A 25,603-nucleotide genomic window follows, 5' to 3' on the forward strand; every position below is an offset into this window, starting at 1 on the left:
CCCTGTAAAGGTTTTATACCTGTGCAGATACTTAAAGAGCGGTCTCAGCTATGTTGTAGATTAGCAGAGCTTTTCTTCAGAGCCCGTAGATTGTCAGTGCCTAGAACGGAGTATTCAGCTCTGAGGATGGTGAGGATGATACTGATCAAGAGAATGGTGGCTATCCTCTGTTTCTTGAGGTATTTGACGTATCTTTTCTGAGTTTTCCATCAAATATCTGTACATTTCAATCTTCAGCACCCTTTGAAGCATTTTCTCTAAGTTTGTGTTTTGTAGAACATTTTTTCCTGCAGTTGCAAAACCCTTAGGCAGTAGATTTCCTGGGCCAAGGGCCAGAAGACACGTGAAAACAAATGGCAACAGCCTTTTGACGAAGAATTTATATTTATAATCTCCTTCTTGAAACTCTATAGTTATTTTAATATTTTACACTCATATTTTCCTACAGACAGACTGCTTCAATACTGAGGTACCAGGGGATTGGAGGGAGAGAGAGAGAGAGAAAGAGAGAAGTAAAGAAAAGAAAAGATCTTGTCAGGAATCTTCTATCTTTCACATTGCAGTTCACAACCAGATTGTTCTTGGACTGGCTGCAAACCCACAGCTGAAATTATCTTTCATCTCCAAGCACGGAGTTACATGAGCAATCGCTCTTCCTAGAAACCATTTTTTTTACTGCCTGATATTCTAGTAGAGGGAACAAAAATGATAATAATCTTAATGCAACATGTAATAGAATTAAATTTTTCCTGCTGATAATATATATTTGGATATGAGAAATGAAGTAGGGATAGGCTGAAATAGAATGGCAGGAGATATGGCCACAGTCTTTAATCCCCTATTTTCTTGACCTGCAGATTTTCTCATTCGGGGAAGCTCCAGGGTTCTCAAGCAGAATTCGTGTTTCATTTTGTGTAGGACCTGTCAGAAAGACAAGCCAGGCATGAGGATACATGATGAGCACTCTTCTGAGTTGCCATTTGGAGCTGCCCGTTTAATAAGGCACATCTTCCTTTCCCTCATTCCTAGTTTCCTTTAGCCTCTTTTAAGTGTCACCTTTTCCTTGAAGCCTACTTGACCACACAGTTGAAAATTGCAAAGCCTTCACACTGCAGCTTCCCTTTTCTTTGTTGCTTTGGTTTTCTCCGTGGGACTTCTCACCATCCATAAAAAATAGAGTATTTTTGCCTGTTTTATTCACTGCTACGTCTCCAGTGGTTAGAACCTGACATTTAGTAGGTGCTCAAAAAATTGGTTGAATTAATGTATAATAGCTTCACTTTCTTGAGTAATTACTATATATCATGAACTGTGTGGTAAATTATCTCCATATAATGCCTGTAATCTTTACAATGCCTCTAACCCTATAACATAAACCGTTTTATATCCATTTTACACATATGCAATTTAAAGGACAGAGAGGCCCACACATTTGCATAGGATAATTCTGGTGAATAAGAAATTTGAGTTGTTTTGTCTTTCTGTAGGCTGCTTCTTATTATTACTACTATTACTATTTTGAAATGGAGTCTTTCTGGGTCACCCAGGTTGGAGTGGAGTGGCGCGATCTAGGCTCACTGCAACCTCTGTCTCGCAGGCTCAAGTGATTCTCGTGCCTCAGTCACCTGAGTAGTTGAGATTACAGGCTCATGCCACCACGCCCAGATAATTTTTGTATTTTTAGTAGAGATTTCACCATGTTGGCCAGGCTGCTCATGAACTCCTTGCCTCAAGTGATCCACCAGCCTAGGCCTCCCAAAGTGCTGGGATTACAGGCAGGAGCCACTGTACCCAGCCTTAATTTTTTCTTTTCACCAATTTTTTCCATTTTAAATTAAATGTCTTTGGATTTTAAAAAATGTAGCATTTCTCTTCTATCTTATTAAACGTATCCTTGAACTTCAGGGAGTGGAGAATAGTTGTCTGGAAAATGAGACACTTCCTTTTCTTTGTTTTTGAACTTATAAGTTCCACATTCAGAGATCTCCATTATCTGCTCTTCATTGAATGTAAGTGTGATGCATTTATAATACGGCTTGTGTGAAAGCAGGATATTATAACCACAAAAATATCTGACTTTAAAATTAAGTAAAATACTCAATATAGCCCAGAATGGAGACACGGGAATTAATTCTATGGCTGTGGCAGATTTGAGGGACAGGGTGGTACCAAAAATTGAGATTTACAGAGAAGGAGATTTTTAATAAATCAGTTTTCATTAACCTCCCAAATCAAAAAGCCAGCATATTTTGTTTAGCAGGAAATTACACAGGAGTGAAAAAAAAAATCCACAATTCAGCTGATTAGAAAACAAGTTTTCATAAAACTAAAATTTATTACATTTTTAAGAAATTTATAACCAGCTAGCTTCCAAAAATTTGCTCCTCAATATTGCCTAGTAAAAAGTTTTCTTTCCCTTTATATGCTATAATAACATAAACTGCCTACGTGCTATCTATTTTGGAAGCGGAATCACAGAGGGGCTAAGAGTTACTGAAGGCTTATTATTTTCCAGACACTTTGCTAGTCACTTGACATATGTGATCGCATTTTATTCTCATGGAGACTCTGTGGGGACTTCCTTTAAAAATGAAAGAGCTGAAGTTCAGATATTTTGAGGCTCAGATGGTTTAAGATGCATTTCATCATGTAATAGACGGTGGAGCCGATCTCCAAGCCCAGGTCGGATTTTTCCTGAAGCACATGATTTTTTCCTATTATCCCAAAACCTCATCCATAAATATCATGCAGAACCTATGTAGTTGCTCATGATTATTATAAAGTTCTAGAGCCTAAAGTAGTCTAAAGTAAGTCACCCAAAACCAGGAAGAAAGCTAACAGTAGAATACACAGACTTGCCCAAGGGGTATATCCTCCACATCCTCCACGAAGTATTTCCTGCTCTTCTCCTTGGACTCAGCCTCCCTTGTCCTCACTACAGTCACTAACTCTGGCTTTGTATTTTCACTCTTTGCCCTGAAGAATTCCATTATACCATTGTTATAATTTATTGCACTTAATGTGTTTTATGTTTCCCATTACCAATCTGTACATTTTTATTCTCCTATTGTATATTTTTATACAATATACATGTAGTGTATACAATATGTATTGTAGGGAACAAAAAAATTTCCCCCTCAACCCTCATGAATTCTTCATTGGGATGGATCCCTATAACAAAAGATAGATTAATAAGACGGAAACAAACATGTTTATTAAGAGCAGTGCTCATCATATGGGATAAAACCCATAGAAGTGTAACTCGAAGTGGTGGTTTGGAACTCTGGCTTGTAGAGCACCTTCAACAAAAAATAAATTTGTGGGGAAATGACAGGGCAAAGGAAAATTATTTTAGGCTTCCAAAGCTGGGAAACTGTGGGAAGGTAAATATATGGGTGGAAAATAGAGTAAGTTTGTTTGCGGATTCCTCTGGTGCTGTCTCTGGGCCGGTAAGAGTTCAGACTTGTCTCCAGTAAAGGAGAATTTATATCCTGCTCTTAGGCAGAAAAGCAGGAGGATAGGGAAAATTTTCCCTCCATTTGCTGCTTCTTAATTGCCTTTAGCTCAAAAATAATTTTCTTGTCAAAGAGGCAGATGTTGAGGTCACCTATTCTAGTTTCCCTCAATAGATTACTCTTTCTTGCATAGTCACTGAGTACTATACCCTGAAGATTACCTGTATTGCTAAGTATTGATCTGATCTATGCATTCTGACTGTTGCAGAATATTGAATGTTGTGCATCCACCACAATTTTTCTGCCTTATAACTTTTCATCTAACCCCCTTCTATCCCAAGCAATGCTGTGGTGGACGTGGTTCAATATCTCCTTATCCGCCTATGTGAGAATTTCTTTGGCTTACGCATTTTTATTACATGCTCAATTCAGAACTCCTGGATCGTAGGTTATGCATATATTTAATTTGAATAAGTATTACCAAATTAGTCCCCATTGTGGCTGCTCCAGTCTATATTCTCAGTGGCCTGGATGAAATTTCTCTGTCTGAATATCCATCATTACTTAGCATTCTTTAGCGTTCTGATGTTTTACAAGTCCAACAAGCATCAGATGATATTGTATTGCCATTTTAATTTTCATCTCTGATTATTAACGAGTTTGAGCAATGTCAATGTGCCTATTAACTTTTTAAGAAATTATCTCTGTAAGCCCAACAGTGGGCATTTCCTGGCATATAATGGATCCTTAGTGTATGATTGAAAGAAAGACAGTATAGCACACAAAATTCCCAAATTAGTCTCGGGCTTTGATTTTTGGTTCTTGTTGGTTATCTCAAAATCTGAACAATAAGTAAATATCGGAATTAAATTTTTGAGGTAATTAACTATATTAATCAGTTGTCCTGATTTTACAGTAGAAGATTGTCGATAAGGTTGGCATAGAGAAATTAAACTTAAAAAATTTATAAAAATAGCATTTTTAAAAAGTTACCATATGATATAAGGAGTGACTGTGAGTTATATTTTCCCATTTTGTAGATGAGCAAATGAGTTCAAGAGAGATTTAAATACTCTATGAAAAGCATGCAGAATTCTGGTAGCACTATAAAGATAAAGAAAAAAGATTGGGCCATTTAGCTAGGGCTGGCATGAGTTAATTATAATCATTATGTGATTAATAAAACATTTGATATACCACCAATCATGTCATGAAGTTCTGTTCTCTGCCTTTGAATAGTAGTAAACTGGGATTATAATTTTATAATGACAGACCAGTTTAAGACAGTAGACATGACACATAAGACTCTCAACTTCTCACTATCTGCCTACAATGTGCATGGACAAAATTGGTGTGTGCTAAAGGCAGTGCCACAGGAACCAAAACTAAAAGAAAAAAAAAAGAATTAAGAATCTGTAAAACTGCTCTAACTCCATCCCTTGACTGCCTTGGGATCTCAAATAGCAGAAATGTATGTCCATCAACAATGCAAGTGGAAGTGTATGTTCAATTTAAAGCCGTGTCCTAAGAATAGGATTTCACATAATGTGCTAGCTAAAAAGTAGGGGATTGGTAGAGCTTTTGTTAGGGATTTCCTTTCAGCCTGTCTTCACATCCTACCCTTTAAACATGCTTTTTTAAATGTCACAGCAGAGCACCTAGAAAACCTATTTTTCCAACTTGTGACTTCTCTCTTTCCTACATACTTTTATTCTTCTAGTCATCCAAGTAACTATCTTACTAGTAGCAGTCTGTGAGTCTGTCTGTGCATTCATGCATCCATCTAATCAGCTGTCTACCTACTTATCTATATATTTTAAGCAATACGAATTTCATTTTGTAGCCTCTTTTACTAGTGCACTTACCCAGAACAGAAAGTCTCCCACTCAGAAGACCAGTTCTTGGAGTCACCAGATAAAGTTCATATATGATATAAGGTATAATCACATCTTCAGTATACTAACATTTACTATAATATAGCCATGCCTTTTAAAATCAAATACATGTGATTTTATAAAACCAAATGTAAGCCTCCAGAATGGGAGAGAACAACTTGCATTACAGAGTATCCTTGAACCCAGGATGTGGAGCTTGCAGAGAACCAAGATCATGCCACTGCACTCCAGCCTGGGTGACAGAGCGAGACTCCATCTCAAACAAAAAAAAATTAATTAAACTAAAATAAAGATGTTTAATTAGATATTTAGTGGTAAATGTGGTACTAGTATTAGTGGTAAATATGGTAATTAGTGTAGAGAGGTTAAATGATTACAGTAAGCTAAAGACCAAATTGTTGCTAATGTGAGTTGTTTCATATATGTTGATAAATGCCTTGGGATAGTCATTTGCATATAAAATAATAACAGAATAAATTTAGACCTGTAATAATTAGTCAGGGTTCTCTGGAGAAACAGAACCAACAAGATTATATATATATACACACTATATATACTATAGTATATACTATGTATGTATACACTATATATATATACTATATACATACACTATATATACTACAGTATATATAGTGTGTGTATATATATATACACACACACATACACACACACACACACATATATATCTTAATATGTAAAATAAGGAATTAGCTCATGTGATGATGAAGGCTGACAAGTTCCAAGATCTGCAGTTGGTAGGCTGGAGACCCAGGAGAGCTCATGGTGTAAGTTCTAGTCTCAAAGCCAGCAGGCCTGAAGGCTTGAGACTCAACAAGGGCTGATATTTCAGTCTGAGTCTGAAGGTCAGAAATGACCAGTTCCAGCTCAAGCTGTTCTCTTCTGGTCTTGGATTGATTGCATGAGGAAGGGCTGTCTGCTTTACTCAGTCTACCAATTCAAACATTAATCTCATCCAAAAACACCCTCACAGACACATCCAGAATCATGTTTAAGCAAATATCTGAGCACCCCACGGCCCAGTAGAGATGACACATAAAAGTAGGCATCCCAGTTAGGTTTTCTAACTGGGAGATGAACACTTCAAGAATAATTAATTTGAATAAATTTTTATAGAAACATTTCAAATTATAAACAAAAAAAGAGAACTAAAAATAACCTATAATTCTGTCACCGTTAGATAACTCTTGATTTTAATTTGGTGCATATCTTTCTAAACATTGCATATTGAAATGAAGTGCTCTGTATCCCATTGATTTATGCTAATACATATTTGGATTTTCCAACTTTGCTAAAATTACACACATGGGATCAACTGAGAAAATCAGTTACATCATCATCACAAGCACAGACTGAAAAATCATTAATTTGCCTTGCTATTCACAAAAGGGGAGAAAAGGAAAAAAGAAAGAAAATACTATGATATGTTTGAATAGAGTTTGTTTAATCATCAAAATTATTTCTCTATTTGTCACAGAAAATGCTGTAGACTTTGTTTCTTTAGGGGGAAACATTTAATGTCACTTCTTAATAGGGCTTTTGTTAACCTGAACAGCTGTTGGTGTGTTTGTATCTAAAGGCCTTAGGAGGTCAAAACTAAGTAGTCCTCAATCATCAGAGTTATGACCAAGCAATGACCATGAGAGGTCACATGTGGGAAGAGACTGACTATAAACTGAGCATGTATTGCCCTATTCTCCTTAAATGCCATTTTCTGGATCTCAAGTTTAAGATTCCTAGAAAGTTTTGCAATGTACAATAAAAGTAGATTGTTGCCTTCCACATTTTTTTCACTTACTCCTGAATTTGTTGAGAATTTCTGAATGATTTTACTCAATTCTAGTTTACTTTCTGCCATTATTTTGAAACGTTAGTTTGGCTTGTGTTCTCTCTGAAAGCATTTGTAGAGCACTTCATACCTGATACTGGAACATATTCATAACATTGTGGGTCCTGCTCTGAAGGATTCAGTTAGAAAGGACAAATGGCCACTGTTTTTTTTGTTTTTGTTTTTTTGTTTTGTTTTGTTTTTTTAACTTTGAATCTCTTATTCTGATGGCTCATGGTTCTATAGGGTATAATAACCTCTCATATGCTTGCAATGATTAATGATCAAACCAGCTCAGTTATTCAATCCAGCATTTAAGTATCCTTAGTTATTTTTAACAAACTTATTGGAACCAAGCCTTTGCTAGTATATCATATAAATGAAGAAAAGCAGTAATTTAGATCAGTAAAGACAAGTGTGTTTTATCTGTGTTACCAGCTCCAGTCAACTGATGGGTAGTGTCGGGAGGATACTCATGCTGCTTCTGGGCTCTGTGGGAAAGACCACTAAGATTATCAGCTATGAGTGGTAGAGTTTTAGATGTGTAGGAGTTAGCCAGTTGAAGTGAATAAGTGAGGGAGAGCTTTTTAGGCAGAGGAGAAAGCATGGGAGAGGATGGTACATAAAGGAAAGAGGGTAGAATGCAAGCAATTCAGGGCTTCTGGAGCCACAAATTTCAGAATATAAAACTGTGAAAGATGAGACTAAGGGCCAGGCAGATAGTCTATGTTTAGTGGAGCAGCTTGACCTGCATGCATTTTATAGTCACTAGAAGATTTTAAGCAGGGAAGTGATGGGTTTGCTTAGCAGTGTTTAAAATGGTTGTCATGGTAAGGGCTTTGAGGAATACAAGACCAGAGGTAGGCTGACCTTTTAGAATATTATTGCAGTATTCCAAAGATGAATAATCTTGGCCTGCATAAGGGCATTGCCAGTAGGGACAGGAGAGACAAAGTAAACTTCTTGATGGCCAGGAAAGGAAGATAAAGGAAGAAGAAACTTGGAGTGATGATGGATAACAAACAGCATGGGTGAATGTTTCAAGAAAAGATAATACTTAAAACTAAATGAACTAAATGTTAAATGGTTAAACAAGACTGTAGTATGACAGATCTGAACTATTGACCCCCCCCTTTTCTTTTTATAGACAAGATGATTATATAAATCTTTTGGTTGGCAAGGCATGATTACTCACGCCTGTAATCCCAGCACTTTGGGAGGCCAACATAGGCAGATCACCAGAGGTCGAGAGTTCGAGACCAGCCTGGCCATTATGGTGAAACCCCGTCTCTACTAAAAATATGAAAATTAGCCTGGCATGGTGGTACGTGTCTGTAATCCCAGCTACTTGGGAGGCTGAGGCAGGAGAATCACTTGAACCTGGGAGGCAGAGGTTGTAGTGAGATGAGATCGCACCACTGCACTCCAGCCTGGGCAACAGGGCAAGGCTGTCTCAAAAAAATAAAAATAAATATTTTTGTCCTTGTTGTTTTATTTTAAAGAAAGGTTTTTTAAAGAGAAGTTTAGGGTTTGCAGATAAATTGACAGCAAGGTACAGAGATTTCCCATACAACCCCTGCTCTCAAGCATGGATAGTCTCCCCATTATATATATATATTCCCTCCCAGAATTACAGTCTGCTACAATTGATAAACATTCATTGACACATAATTACTAGAAGCTCATAGTTTACTTCAGGGTTTACTTTTGGTGTTGTATTCCATGGGTTTAAACAAATGTATAATGGCATGTATCCACCATTATAGTATTATACAGAGTAGTTTTACTGCCCCCAAAATAATCTATGCTCCATCCCTTCACCTCCACCCCTCAGCCCCTGGCAACCACTGATCTTTTCACTGTTTCCATAATGTTGTCTTTTCCACAATATCATCTAGTTGAAATCACACGGCATGTAAGCTTTTCAGATTGGCTCCCTCCAGTTAATAATATGCATTTAAGTTTCTTCCATGTCTTTTCATGGCTTAGTAACTCATTTCTTTCTTGCGCTGAATGATGTTCTATTTTCTGCATGTACCACAGATTTTTTGTTTGTTTGTTCTTTTACTTATCAGTTTATATGCTGAATGACACATCTTGGTTACTTCCAAGCTTTGGCAATTATGAATAAAGCTAATAAACATCTATGTGCAGATTTTTGTGTGACTATAAGTTTTCAACTCCTTTGGGTAGAAATCAAGGAGCTTGATTACTGAATCCTATGGTAAGATTATGCTTAGTTTTTTAAGAAACTGCCAAACTGTATTCCAAAGTGGCCCCAGATTTACCTTTCCCACCAGCAGCGAATGAGGGTTCCTGTTGCTCTACATCTTTCCCAGCATTTGTTGTCATTAGTGCTCTGGATTTTGGCCCTTCCAGGTGTGTGATGGTATTTCGTTAATGTTTTAATTTGCATTTCATTGATAGCATATGATATGAAATATATTTTTATATATTTATTTGTCATCTATATATCTTCTTTGGTGAGGTGTTTAGGTCTTTGACCCAATTGTTAATTGTGCTGGTTGTTTTCTTGTTGTTGAGATTTAAGAGTTCTTTGTTAACTTTGGATAATAGTCCTTTTTCAGATGTGCTCTTTTCAATTATTTTCTTTCACGCTTGTCATCTCATTCTCTTGACATTTTCTTTTGTAGAGCAGAAGTTTTTAATTTTAATAAAGTTCAGCTTATTAATTATTTCATAGATGATGCCTTTGGTTTCTATCTAAAAAGTCATTGCCATACCCAAGGTCATCTAGGTTTTCCTCTATGTTATATTTTAGGAATTTTACAGTTTTATGTTTTACACATAGTTCTATGATTCATTTTGAGTTAATTTTTGTGAAGGATGTAAGGTCCGTGTCTAGATTCATTTTTTTGCAGGTGGGTATCCAGTTGTTGCAGCACCATTTGTTGAAAAGACTATCTTTGCTCCATTGTATTGCCTTTGCTCCTTTGTCAAAGATCAGTTGACTATATTTATGTGGGTCTATTTCTGGTCCCTCTATTCTGTTCCACTGATCTATTTGTCTATTCTTTTGCCAATACCAGGCTGTTTTGATTAATATGGCTTTATAGTAAGTCTTGAAGTCAGGTAGTGTCAGTTCTCCAACTTTGTTCTTCTCTTTCAATATTATGTTGGAGATTATGGGTATAAATTAGTTTTTAAAAATACATGTCTCCTATTTCTGAGGGATACTGAAAAGCAAATCATATAGAATACAATGTCAAGGAATATTTTATTTTATGATTTTATATCTTACGGATATGTATATATACACACATATATTTATATGTACATATGTATATATTCTGAGGGAAAAACTCAAACTTTTTCCTCTGCTGTCTCACCACAACATTCTACACTGAAGACTTCTATGACCAAATGCATGAGGTTTTTTTCCTCCCAACACCAAGCAGCAGATACCATTAGGTATCTTCCAATTCAATTCAATTCTGATGCCGTCTTCCTGAAAATAATGTCAGATCCCACAGGTTGAGGGCCCAGTTCCACAAGGACTGTCCCCTTTTCAGACACCAGTTGCAAGTTTGGGCCTCCAGAACTTCTGAGCAGCCAGCTTCAAGTTGAGGTTTCCACAACTCCTCTTTGGGTTTGATTAATTTACTAAAGTGGCTCACAGAACTCAGGGAAACTGGCTTACATTTGCTGGTTTATTATATAGGATGTTACAAAGGCTACAGATGAAGAGATGCGTAGGGTAAGGTATGAGAGAAGGTACACAGACCTTTCATGCTCTGCCTGGCTATGCCACCCTTCAGGAGCCTACACATGTTCATTATCTGGAAGCTCTTCAAATCCTGTTCTCTTGGGCCTTTTATGAAGACTTCATTGGATAGGTATGACTGAAGCATGGACAACCATGCAGTAATGTGATTGGACAAAAAGGTTGCAATCTAATACTGATAGACTGAGTGGGGAAACCCAGTGAGGCCTATCTGTTCAGATTCTTCTTGGCCTCTCTGTGCAGCATTAATTCCTCTAGAATATGGGACAGGACCTCCTCTGAAACGAGGTCTTATGACCCTCAATCAGAAAGGTGGAAAAATGTTTTAGTCCTGTCTTGTGTAGGTGAAAGGTTTTCTGAGGTCTGCTCCTGATGCCAAAAGCACCATAACATTATAATAAAAGACTATTAGTAAGGGCTATGGGAATCATAAGCCAGGAGCCATAGATAAAAACTAATATATATAGATATAAAATAATATCACACATACTGATATATGCATATACATGCATTTCTATAGATACATATATGTATGTAAATAGAAGTAGATATTTATATAGCTAGCTATAGATATAGATGATTGTATTATTTCTTACATATATATAACAGTAAGAAATACTAATACCTATTATAAAAGTAACACAGGGCAGGGCCAAGATGGCCAACTAGAAACAGCAGTGTTTGGAGGCTGCCATCGAAAAAAACCATAATAAGCTTGTGAATACTTCACCAGCAACTGAGGCATCCAGATTCTCTCATCAGAACTAACTAGGAGGCTGGCGTGAACCACGAAGAGAAAGAAGAACAGTGTGGTGTGGCGGCCCACACGACAGCCCCATGGGATGGGGGAGTCCTCTCCCACCAGCCAAGAGAGGTAATGGGTGAGCGTGCTTTTTCCACAGAACTGTGCAACCCACCGATTGGAAGATCCCACTCGTGAACCCACACCACCAGGGACTAGCATCCCAACCCAAGAATGCACAGACTCTTAGCCTCTCAATTGGAGGGAATCTGCTTAAGCCTACCGAACTCCTGGAGGGAGGGGTGACCAGCACTGGCTGTGGCTGCCTGCTGTCAAAGCTATTTGAGCTCCTTGGGGGAGGAGCAGGGGACAGCACTGGGATTCGCATCTGCCTAACACAAAGCTCCCTGGGCAGGAGAAGGGAGCTTAGCCCCAGGCTGTGCTTTTCTCCTGCTGGAGAAAGGGAGGCTGGACAGCTTGGTCCCAAGACTTGTCCCTCCCAGTCCAACACACTGGCTGTGGCAGTCTGTGGCCAGAGTGCCTCTTCAGACCCTGACCCATCCTTCCTCACTGGGTAAGTCTTCCCCACCCGAACTCCAGTAACGCCAGCCAGAGGCTCAGGGACTGAACCCGAATCTCCCTGGGCCTGAGTCCCTATGGGGAGGGATGGCTGCAGTCTCTGTGGACCAGCAGACTTAGCCTTTCCTCTTGGTAGTTCTGAGGAATTCAGGCAGCCCAGACAAGTGGGTTCCCCCCAAGTGAGGCACTGTGTTCAACAGGTCCTGTTCCCCATGCCACTCAACTGGGTGAGACTCTTCAATTAGAGGTTGTCAGACACCCTATACAGGAGTGTTCCTACTGGCATCAGGCTGGTGCCCCTCAAGGTCAGAAGTCCCAGAAGAAGCAGGCACTCAACTTTGCTGTTCTCCAGCCTCTTTGAGTAACATCTCCAGGCACAAGAGTGAACCAGATAAATAGGTCCTGAAGTGAACCCCCAGCAAATGGCAGCAGCCCTACAGAAGAGGGACCTAAACACTGAAAGAAAAACAAACAACAGAAAGCAACAACAACAGCGTCAACAACAACAACAAGTCTCCACAAAAACCCTGTCCAAGGGCTAGCAGCCTCAAAGACCAAAACTAGACAAACTCAAGAAGTTGAGAAAATATCAATCAAACAATGCTAAAAATCCAAAAGGTCAGACTGTCTTTGCTCCTCCAAATGATTTCAATGTTTCTCCATCAAGGTCACAGAACTGGAGGGAGGATCAGATGGACAAATTGACAGAAGTAGGTTTCAAAAGATGGGTAATAAAAAACTACACAGATCTAAAGGAGCATGTTCTAACCCAATACAAAGAAGCTAAGAACCTTGATAAAATGTTAGAGGAATTGCTAACTAGAATAACCAGTTTAGAGAGGAGCATAAACAATGTGAGGGAGCTGAAAAACACAGCCCAAGAACTTCCTGAAGCGTACACACGTATCAATCGCTGAATCAAACAAGTGGAAGAAAGGATGTCAGAGTCTGAAGACCACCTTCCTGGAATAAGGCATGCAGATAAGATTAGAGAAAAAAGAATGAAAAGGAATGAACAAAGCTTCCAAGAAATATGGGACTTCATAAGCAGACCAAACCTGCAATTGATTGGAGTACAAGAAGGAGATGGAGAGAATGGAAACAAGCTGGAAAACACACTTCAGGATATTATCCAGGAGAATTTCCTCAACCTAGCAAGACTGCCAACATGCAAATTCAGGAAATAGAGGCAACATCATTAAGATACTCCATAAGAAAATCATAATAAGATACTCCCCAAGACACATATTCATCAGATTGAAGATTAAAATGAAGGAAAATTGTTAAGGTCAGCCAGAGAGAAAGGCCAGGTCACCTACAAAGGGAAGCCCATCAGACTAACAGCAGACCTCTCAGCAGAAACTCTACATGTCAGAAAAGATTGCGGGCCAATATTCAACATTCTTAAAGAAAAAAAATTCAACCTAGAATTTCATATTCAGCCAAACTTGCTTCATAAGTGAAGGAGAAATAAAATCCTTTCCAGACAAGCAAATGCTGAGGAATTTTGTTGTCACCAGGCCTGCCCTGCAAGAGCTCCTGAAGGAAGCACTAAACATGGAAAGGAAAAGCCAGTAGCAGCCACTGCAAAAACACATCAAAATATAAAGATCAATGACATTATGAAGAAACTGCAACAACTAGTGTACAAAATAACCAAACAGCAGCATGATGATAGGGTCAAATTCACACATTCTGATACTAACCTTAAATGTAAATGAGCTAAATGTTCCAATTAAAAAGACACAGACTGGCAAATTGGATAGAGTCAAGACCCATCAGTGTGCTGTATTCAGGAGACCCATCTCATGTGCAAAGACACACATAGGCTCAAAATAAAGGGATGGAGGAAAATTTATCAAGCAAATGGAAAGCAAAAAATAAGCAGGGGTTGCAATCCTAGTCTCTGACAAAACAGACTTTAAACCAACAAAGATCAAAAAAGACAAGGGCATTACATAATGGTAAAGGGAACAATTCAACAAGAAGAGCTAACTATTCTAAATATATATGCACCCAATACAAGAGCACCCAGATTCATAAAACAAGTTTTTAGAGACCTACAAAGAGAGCTATACTCCCAGACAATAACAGTGGAAGACTTTAACACCCCACTGTCAGTATTAGATCAATGAGACAGAAAATTAATAAGGATATTCAGCTCTGGATCAACTGGACCTAGTAGACATCTGCAAAATCAACAGAATATACATTCTTTGCAATGCCACTTGGCACTTATTCTAAAATCGACCACATAATTGGAAATAAAACACTCCTTAGCAAATGCAAAATAACTGGAATCATAACAGCATCTCAGACTACAGTGCAATGAAATTAGAACGCAGGATTAAGAAACTCACTCAAAACCACACAATTACATGGAAATTAAACAACCTGCTCCTGAATAACTCCTGGGTAAATAATGAAATTAATGCAGAAACCAAGAAGTTCTTTGAAACCAACAAGAACAAAGAGACAACCTACCAGAATCTCTGGGACACAACTAAAGCAGTGTTAAGAGGGAAGTTTATAGCACTAAATGGCCCTATCAGAAAGCTTGAAGATCTCAAGTTGACACCCTAACATCACAATTAAAAGAGTTACAGAGGCAAGAACAAACTAATCCAAAAGCTGGCAGAAGACTAGAAATAACTAAGATCAGAGAAGAATTAAAGGAGATAGAGACCCAAAAAAACCTCGAAAAAAAAATCAATGAGGTCAGGAGCTAGTTTTTTGAAAAAATTAACAAAATAGACAGACTGCTAGCTAGACTGATAAAGAAGAAAAGAGAGAAGAATCAAATAGACACAATAAAAAATGATAAAGGGGATATCCCTACTGACCCCACAGAAATACAAACTACCATCAGAGAATACTATAAACACCTCTACATAATAAACTAGAAGCTCTAGAAGAAATGGTTAAATTCCTGGGCACTCCCCCCCCCCGCCCCCGCTCAATTAAGACTAGACCAAGAAGAAGTGGAATCCCTGAATAGACCAATAACAAGTTCTGAAATTGAGGCTGTAATTAATAGCCTACCAACCAAAGAAAGTCCAGGACCAGATGGATTCACAGCTGAGTCCTACCAGAAATACAAAGAGGAGCTGGTACCATTTCTTCAGATACTATTACAAGCGATTGAAAAGGAGGGATGCCTCCCTAACTCATTTTATGAAGCCAGCATCATCCTGATAACAAAATCAGGAAGAGACACAACAAAAAAAGGACACTTCAGGCCAGTATCTCCGATGAGTATCAATGGGAAAATCCTCAATAAAATACTGGCAAACCGAATTCAGCAGCACATCAAAAAACTTATCCACCAGGATGAAGTTGGCTTCATCCCTGGGATGCAAGGCTGGTTCAACATACACAAATCAAAAAACATATTCTATCACATAAGCAGAATGAAAGACAAAAACCACATGATTATCTCAATAGATGCAGAAAAAGGCCTTTGATAAAATTAAACATCTTTTCTTGTTAAAAACTCTCAATAAACTAGGTATTAATGGAACATATCTCAAAATAATAAAAACTATTTATGACAAACTTATCCAACCAATATCATATTGACTGGGCAAAAGCTGGAAGCATTCCTGTTGAAAACTGGTACAAGGCAAGGATGACCTCTCTCACCACTCCTATTCAACATAGTATTGGAAGTTGTTGCCAGGGCAATCAGGCAATAGAAAGAAATAAAAGGTATTCAAATAGGAAGAGAGGAAGTCAAATTGTCTCTGTTTGCAGACAACATGATTGCATATTTAGAAAACCCCATTGTCTCGGCCTAAAAACTTCTGAAACTGATAAGCAGCTTCAGCAAAGTCTCAGGATACAAAATCAATGTGCAGAAATCACAAGCATTCCTTTACGCCAACAATAGACAAACACAGAGCCAAATCATGAATAAACTCCCAATCACAATTGCTACAAAGAGAATAAAATACCTAGGAATACAGCAAAAAGTGATGTGAAGAACCTCTTCAAGGAGAACTACAAAGCATTGTTCAAGGATGTAAGAGAGGATACAATCAAATGGGAAAACATTCCATCCTCCTGGATAAGAAGAATCAATTTTATGAAAATGGCCATACTGCCCAAATTGATTTGTAGATTCAATGCTATTCCCATCAAAATGCCATTGACATTCTTCACAGAATTAGAAAAAGCTATTTTAAGTTTCATATCTAATCAAAGAAGATCACATATAGCCAGGACAATCCTAAGCAAAAGGAACGAAGCTGGAGGCATCATGCTACCTGACTTCAAACTATACTACAAGTCTACAGTAACCAAAACAGCATGGTACTGGTACCAAAACAGACATAGAGACCGATGAAACAGAGACCTCAGAAATAACACCACACATCTACAACCATCTGATCTTCAACAAACCTGACGAAAACAAGCAACAGGGAAAGGATCTCCTATCCAGTAAATGGTGCTGGGAAAACTGGCTAGCCACATGCAGAAAACTGAAACTGGACCCCTTCCTTACACCTTACACAAAAATTAACTCAAGATGGATTAAAGACTTAAATGTAAAACCCAAAACCATAAAAACCTAGAAGAAAATCTAGGCAATACCATTCAGGACATAGGCATGGACAAAGACTTCATGACAAAAATGCCAAAGGCAATTGCAACAAAAGCCAAAATTTACAAATGGGATATAATTAAACTAAAAAGCTTCTGCACAGCAAAAGAAACTATAATCAGAGTGAACAGGCAACCTAGAGAATGGGATAAAATTTCTGCACTCTACCCATCTGATGAAGGTCCAATATCCAGAATTAACAAGGAACTTAAATGAGTTTATAGGAAAAAAACAAACCACCCCATCAAAAAGGGGGCAAAGGATATGAACAGACACTTCTCAAAAGAAGACATTTATGTGGTCAACAAACATATGAACAAGTTAGGACCAAAAAACAAAAGCAGATGGACACTAAAACAACAGGTATAAAATGGAAATGTCCCTGACAAACACGTATGGTCACCCTACTTATGAGGTCAGAAATAGATTTTATGTTCTAATTGACTCTTAAGGAAATAGTTGCATTATCGCCTCTTCTTAAACTTAATTTATTTTTGCTAGGAATCCAGCACACATGGGCTTACACTCTACAGGCTGTTATGCAAACCAATGGTTTCTGTATGTCAATTGTGATTCTAGCATTGTGTCATCTATCAGTGCCCCAGGAAGAGGGACTGCCTGGCTGTGAACATGTTCCAGATTGTGCTAGATATATTTTGCCAACCAGGCCAACCTGAAATGTCTAAGTCCATCTTTGGAGGAGAGCTCATCAAGCCCTGAGGGAATATAATTGCACTTCAGTTATCTTTTTCAAAATGTCAAATTTGAGATCCTCAAATTTTTCATTTAAAATGTGTGACTAGGTTAATATGAGGCAAGAACAGAAAATTTTGGTCTCTAGTCTTTTGGGGGCAAACTAGAATCTATTTCCCATTAGCCCACAGCTATTCTTATCAGGCTTTTGTCTTAGTTATCTTTTTTTCCCTTCAAAATGGTTGCTGAACAGAAGAATTAAAGGTTTTTCATGTCTTTTTAGTATTTGTTATCTTTGTACTTCTTATATGAAGTAGTTAGAAGAACAAATATTGTAGATTTAGACCAATGTGACTTAAACTTCAGGTATATCAATATCCCTTGAATGTCAACATACTCAAATCACCTAATCCAGTTGGGAATATTAATAATATCATGGAACTTGCTGTCAGGATTAATGAGATGTTCCAGGTGAAGAGCCTAGCACAGTGTTTAGCAATTAGTAGGTGGCCAATAATAAATGGCAGCTATAGTTATCAATGAAGAAATACATGATTTTAAGTAGGTAGGGCTGGCTGTGAAGAAAATGGTCACATAAGTGACTTCATACTCTATTTCAGCTTCCTTCCCACTCTTCCTCCTTCCCTCCACACGCACCATGTATGCCATCTCCTATTGCCAGTACTTGGGACTCTCATATGCTCCTGGACCACTGTCTTTTCCTAGTCTAGCATCTTCTGTTCCTGGTTTATTTTCCTCATCTGTTTCCTTCCAGACCTCCCAGTCCTATGACCTCTGCTTTTGCTTCCTGCCATGTGCAACCTTGGAAAGTTTCTGTTAATGTCATTTATGCCAAATGTTAAAGACTAACATCATTTTCCTATGCTAATCTTGCCAGGAGGTATTTCCATTTTAATGAAGGTCAACATCATAACGTAATTGAATAAAAGTGCAAAACATAAGTTGGAGGTATCAGCAATAGGGAGAGAAGAAGTATTTTCAAGAGATGGACTCAAGATAACAATAAAAATAATGAACAGCTAACATTTATTCAGTGCCAACTTTATTTTGCACTGTGCATTATATGCATTACTTCATTTAACCCTCACAACTAATAAATTAGTTACTATTATTATTTTTATTTTTCTAATTAAAAAAATGAAGCTTGGAGAGGTAAAGCAAATTGCCCAAAGTCGTATACACCGAGTAAGTGAAGAAGACAGGTTTAAAACTCAAGTCCATCTGATTATTGTCATCTCTCTTACACTATCCCTTACAGGCTGAATTTTCACCAGGGCACGTATCTACTGACCCTTCTTATAATCATTCTGTAGAGCCTAGTGCAGTGCCTGAAACATGGTATAATATGAATAATATATATGAATAATATAATTATTATATTATATTCATATAATAATATGAATAATATAAGTATGAATAAATATCTGCCTTGCTCATAGTCACCTCACCATACCTTTCTGGAATCACCTCTTGCTTGGAGGCCCTGCCTTGCTCCATATTCTAAGAAATCCAGACTGCTAGTAGTTCCAAATACACTCTTTTATTTTCTGCGTGTGTGTCTGTCATCTTGTCCCCTGTATCTGCAATCCCTCACTTCCCCCCAGTTTCTGGGCTAACTCCCATTTACCCTGAGAGTGACAGAGTTCACGAGTGATCTTTCCCCATGAAGCACCATCACGCTGGCCTCATCTCTCGTCCTCTCCCCACATGTTCTCTTCCCCTTTCCTACCTTGATTCAACTGAGCCAGGGCTATTTCTGTGTCTGTGTCACAGATAACAGTGTTTATAAGGGCAGATATCTGACATGTTTTTCTTCTTTATTTTACCTGACTTATTTGTACCCCTTTTTAATCTGACTTTTTTTCTTGTACTCTTCTGGCCTAGCCTACTCTACCAATTCTGAGGTGCATTTTTTTTTCATATTTTAATACCTCTGATATTGTTATGCTGTCCAGTTGATAAAATCTTAAAATTATAATTGACAGTGGCTTTTTTTATAACTTGGTGAAACAAAAATAAGGGTTTATTTCCTTCTACAATCAACAGCACCTTTGATTTGATGAAATATAGTGATAGATGTTAAAGATCATATGAACGAATGAATGGCACTCACAGCCCTCCTTGAGTCACATTACTATGCCTACTTAAAACCTAGCTGTTCAGCATCACAGGCCTCATGGCGGGGCAGCAGTTGAACATTATTCTTTATTTATGCTAGGCTTTCCTAGTAAAGGTAGGGCAAATAATAAATCAGCTAAAATTGTTTTTAATCATTTCTTGCTGGAATGATGTGACCTGTTCCATATGTTTATCTTCCAGGTGAAATTGATCTTCAAATTGTCTCCAAAGTTCAGGCTCAATACCCAAGGGTTTGTATCAACAATGAAGTTGTTGAGCCAAGTGCTGAACAAATTGCGAAATACAAAGGTACCTGTAACTCCTGGTCCTCTACCCCAGATCCTATCCCAAAAGACTTAACTCAAATTGTTCCCTTGAATGATTAATAATATAGTTACTGTGGTATGCTTTTCGCAAGCTTAGTGGGAGAAGAACTGAATTAGTTCTTGGCAGGCATGACTAAACATCTCAAAATGTGAACAGTGAATAATAAACTCCCTTTTCTATTGACACTTAATCCATTCCCCAGTTGTCATCAATTATTACCTTTTGATGTTTATGCTTAGATAGAGATTCATTCATTGATCCAGAATTATTTAAACCAACCTTAAAGAGCTTATGTTTAGTGGGTTACAGCAAAAGTTCACAAACTTTTCCTGGCAAAGACCAAATAGTAAATATTTTAGACTCAGAAGGTCAGTCCAGTCTCTGTCACAACTAATCAACCTGCCATGTACCACAAAGGCAGCCAAAAAAAGGTAAACTAATGAGCGTGGCTGTATTTGAATAAAACTTTATTTGTAAACACTAAAATTTGAATTTCATATCATTTTCACATATGAAATAGCATCCTTCTTTTGTTTTTTTAAATCATTCAAAAATATATTGACGTGAAACATGAATGGCAGTGACACAAAGTCAGGAAGTAGAACAATATAAGTTTTTAGCTTGCAGTTCATACAAAAATAAGTAGCAGGCTAGATATAGTCCCTGGACAGTGGTTTGCCTACTCCTGAATTATACAAACATATCATCTCTTTCCAATTCACTTTCCATTGATAAAATTCACCAGTTGATTCTTCATTAATACTAAGACAATATAGCCTGTGTCTGCCCAGGGTTCTTGTAATTATTTCTTACTGACTCTTTCTTTCACCTCTAATTTCATTAAATACTAGAAAAAAAAAAAACAGTACGAACTCTCTGGTCTCCCAGACATAAGAAAGAAAAATGTTCTTTCTATCTGTTTGTATATAACATTGATTACATTAAAATTATATATGGAAATGGGTTCCACATTTGCAATTAAAATTGATGGTGTGTCACCTCTTTTCTGTATTTTAGAGCTTGTAGCCAAGACATCAAACCTTGAGAATGTAAAGTTTGCTTGGCATAACGAGACATCATCTGAATATCAAAGAAGAATGTTGGAGAAAAAGGAGGTTCAAAAGTGGGACTTTATTCATATGATTCAGGTAAGAATATGTATTATAAAAAGAAGACTTTTCATATATATATATGTGAGTGTGTATATAATGAATACCTACTATTCTAACTTTTAAAAGGAAAATGAAAATCTTCTGATTTCTAATTTTACAAGTGACTATGATCTGCCCAAATAAAGGATAAAGATGTTTATAATACTAAGATTCTCTTTAACATTCAAAAAACCAGTTTTCTCTAATCAAAATACATCTACAGTTATCCATTGTTAAAAATGTTGGCTTAATTCTTATTTCTTTTTTTGAGATGGGAGTCTCACTGTGTCACCCAGGCTGGAGCATGGTGGCATGATCTTAGCTCACTGTAGCCTTAACCTCCTGAGCTTAAGCAATCCTCCCACTCCAACTTCCTGGTTAGTTGAGACCACAGGTGTGCACCGCCACACCCAACTAATTTTTTTATTTTTTGTAGAGCTGCGGCCATACTATGTTGCCCAGACTGGTCTTGAAATCCTGGGCTCAAGTGATCTTCCCACCTCAACTTCCAACAGTGTTGGAATTATAGGTGTGAGCCACTGCACCCAGTCTTTAATTTATTTTTATATCATTGAATGTTTATATAGAGATTTGAGAATGATAACATCATAACATATTCTCTAGTGACTCTAAAGGTTTGGGTGGACCAATGTCCCAGAGTGTTTCTGTAGTGGACATATCGTCGAAGGGGCAGATTAAATGATGCCTCAGTTCAATAAATTTGTACTTCCATCATCCAGATCCAACAAACTGACTCACACATGTTATAGAAAAGGAGTGACTATTAAGTAGATAACATGGGGCTGGATTTCCAGAGATAACTAATATTTCTGAATAGCATAAGGGATGTATGGGTTTTGGAAGCTGGTTACCATCAGGAAATGTACATATTTTGGCAATACCACTTGATTAACAACAAAACACTATTTTTCTTCCTGGTCTACGATAGTCACCCCAAAAGAATAAACTTACTACAAGTCAAAGGAAGAAATACTCCGATTTTGTCATATACAGGCAATTCTATGTCTCTGCTTCTTTAGCTGATGAAATCTTTTGCCTGTCAGGTAGTACTTTTCACTGTCCAGGATGCCAAGATATTTCTCTACCAGATTTGCTTTTGTTCCCACTTCCTCACATAACTGTTTTATAACTCCCCTCTCTCCTTACTACTCCTGCAGTCTCTCCCAGATCATTCGTTCTGAACCAATGACCTCACTTCACAATGTATAGAGAAAATAGAAACTACGAGATAGAAACTCATTTTTCACCTACTAACTTTGCAAACATAACTGCATTTGTGCACCATCTCCTTCTTCCATCTTACTGCAAAAACCTCCTTTTATCAAAAAACACTCCCTCTGCTTAACCCTGGATCCTATTCTTTTCTCTGTTATAAATGTTTTGATTTCGGGAATCAACTTCTCTTTCCTATTTCTCTTAAAACTTCCATGTTTGTTCCTTCTTTCTCACAGCAATTCTGTTTCCCTCTGCATCTCTATCCTGTTCTTCTCTCTCCATCTCTGTCTACGCCCCATTTTTCTGTGCAGCATCTGTGCCTCTCTATTACTCACTATAGTCCTCACACACTCATGATACTTTTACAACCTCAATGTCAATTCAGAAAATTTCACTGTCTTTGAGAAAAATTTAAGGGATCTTCTATGGGCCACCTCTACATTTCTAGCCAGGTCATATTGCAGATTATTAGTCATCATATTGATTTGCTATATTTGGGTACCTGCCTATGGTCCCTGTGGTGGAAAATGTGGAGTGTGGTCCCTAAGACACCATGAGCCATGCACAGGTCAGGTCCATTTTATTTCATTCATTCATATGAAAGAAGCATAGCTAAAGTACTTTTCTTTTGTGCAATGAGTTCTCTAAGGACAGGCTATTTGGAACATTGAATTCTTGTCCAACAAAGATGAAGATGAGATATAAGAAGTGTCTATGGGGGTGGGGTCCAAAGATGCCAGCCATGGGGAACAATTTCCCATTGTCAATACCTAAGTCCAAGCTCTGTGTTGGGTGGAAAGGCCTGTACTTCACTAGAGATTGGTCCATAATTATTAAAAATGGGTGGCCTGACCCCTAAACACCCTGTGGCCAAGCAGATAACCTCATGCTTTATTTAGTCCAACTTCTTACAGAATCTGTCATCATCAGAGCCTGTCACATTTTCTGTGATTTTAAAAAAGCATCTGTGAGCATATGGAGAAGCTAGTGCAAAGGGCTTAATTGTAAAGCAACGGTCCATGAAATGGGATCTGTTTTTATGGTGCCGAAACCATTTTCTCCCAGAAGAACTGCAATTCACGAATTATAGAATAGGCATAGGATTCATGTCCCCATGTGGAATGGTGACTAAGTGTCTCCAGCTATAAATGTCTATGCTATGGAAGCCAGAAAGAGTAAATTTAAAATCATTTGACTCTAGTCGAACAAATACCATACTTTTCCATTTCCCCAAATATTTTCTCACATTATTGTTCTATGTCTTCATGCAACGTCTTTTATTTTTAAATTTCTTAAGTGTTTTCTTCAATAAAAATTAACTCAACTAGAAAATCAAACTTTCTAGGAGCATCTAGCCCAAGCAATAAAGACTTCAACATAAAGAAGCATCTCATTTCTCTTTTTCCTCATTTCTAGATGCTGTATTATGTAAAAGACATCCCAGCTACCCTGAAATTCTTCCATAGTCTCTTAGGTACCAATGCTAAGATTCTCATTATTGTTGTGTCAGGTAAGTTATTTTCATTCAGCCTGAATTTAAAAACAGCAATAGTACATGTATGCATGGACCCCTGTGTTTGAAAGAAGCTTATGTATTTTGTCTTCATTATGAAATTCTTGCCTTGGCCTCTAATCATCACCAGCTAATTTTCACAGTATTAGGGAAGTTATTCACAACAGTTCTCAATTTAGAAGGTATAATGGAATTAAACATTTGTTTACTTCTTTCTTTTGGTAAAATATGTCTTTCTCTTCTATATAAGAATCCTTTTTATAAAGCTTAGAGTAAATTCAACTGACAAAAGATTTTAAATGAGACCAAAAATAGTAAACGTTTATTTTACCTACTTTGTGCCATTTGAATGTTTCTTTTCCCTCTGTGATGTTTATTAATAAATAAAGGTTTAAGTATTTCAGATATCATCAAATTTAATTAACTTGCATTCTTAGAGCCATGATCAACACTGCTTGCTATAGGTTTTTTCAAATGCCTATCAAAAACAGTTCATTTGTTGTGTTTTGTGTTGGTGTTTTATTTCTAGCGAGGCATGTGAGCATGACCAGTTGCTGGCAGGGATCTAGTATCACACAGAGAACACAAGTAAACATTTTTAGATAATGAAACATTGACATTGTTGAGGACAGTATTTATGACTTCTTTCATTCAGCAACCTTTATCGATTGTCCACCAGTACTTATGGGTTGATTTTAGATACACAACAGACTCTGTCTCCCTAAAGTTATACCAGACCCCATACTTGGGCACTGTATGTCAAAAAATTGATTTGTTCTTAAATATGAAGAATTGCTTTAAAGATGGCAAACATGGTTATAGCTTGTAATCCTGGGTTTGACCTTATGTGAAAGTTTGGCAATAGAGAGCTCCTATACACAACCTCTCCGCCAAGGGAACATTTAGATACACTATTTTTATCTCTAATTCATTAAAAATACTCATTCATGTGGGAGAGGTCTCACTTCCCATTTAGAAGGGCTTATGGAAACTGGATTCATCTTACTAACCTCTCTCTGAACTAATAAAGTGCTATGAACTGCATTTAGAATTGCAAAGTAAACTTAGTTATCAACATTGTAGGCAGCCTATTCTTGATGATATTCATCAATCATATAGAAAAAGTATTGTAGACAGAAATAACAATTCATTGAGAAGTCATATATTTTTTATCTTAGAATATGTTTCATCTCAATGGTAGATCTAATCTTTTATTTATACTTGGTTTATTCCAACATATTTTCAGAAGTTAAGTATCTGAGCACCCAAAAGTTAGCTATCTATGAGTGTATATTACCAATAAGACAAAGCCAGCCTGAAGTTTAGAAGGGAGCATGAATAGTCCACATGTAACTGAGAAGTGACTAAGTGCCCTTATGGCTACAGTATTCTGCTGGCTGTATCATGAATGAATTAATTGATGATTATTGGCATCAAGAAGCTTGAAGACCAAAATGAACTCAATGAAATGTGTTGTATGTTAATACATGGAGCAAGAATACTGAGGCACTTCTAGCTATGTGAATTTGGTCTCTGCATCTCAGTTTATTCAAGGGCTATTTCTGGATAACCATATCTGCATTATGTTACATCTTTTCATATATGTGGTTCATGAGTACCATCTGTAAATAAACATTCATAATTTAAAAAATCAAAAGAAAGGGAGCAAAGACTCAAAA

At 37.3% G+C, this 25,603-nt stretch overlaps 1 protein-coding gene across 2 annotated transcripts in view; it reads left to right on the forward strand.

The window, feature by feature from the left end:
* The window catches only part of LOC135964432 (histamine N-methyltransferase-like), a 49,479-nt gene that overhangs the window by 16,277 nt on the left and 7,599 nt on the right, over positions 1–25,603 (forward strand). For both annotated transcript variants that reach the window (XM_074008590.1, XM_065525435.2), the window contains 3 exons: positions 19,899–20,006; positions 21,042–21,172; positions 23,828–23,921. In XM_074008590.1, coding sequence (XP_073864691.1) covers positions 21,122–21,172; positions 23,828–23,921 — 145 coding nt within the window. In that variant the 5' untranslated portion in view covers positions 19,899–20,006; positions 21,042–21,121. The remainder of the gene's footprint in view (positions 1–19,898; positions 20,007–21,041; positions 21,173–23,827; positions 23,922–25,603) is intronic.

This window comes from Macaca fascicularis, chromosome 12 (genome assembly GCF_037993035.2).
Source record: "Macaca fascicularis isolate 582-1 chromosome 12, T2T-MFA8v1.1".
NCBI lineage: Eukaryota > Metazoa > Chordata > Mammalia > Primates > Cercopithecidae > Macaca > Macaca fascicularis.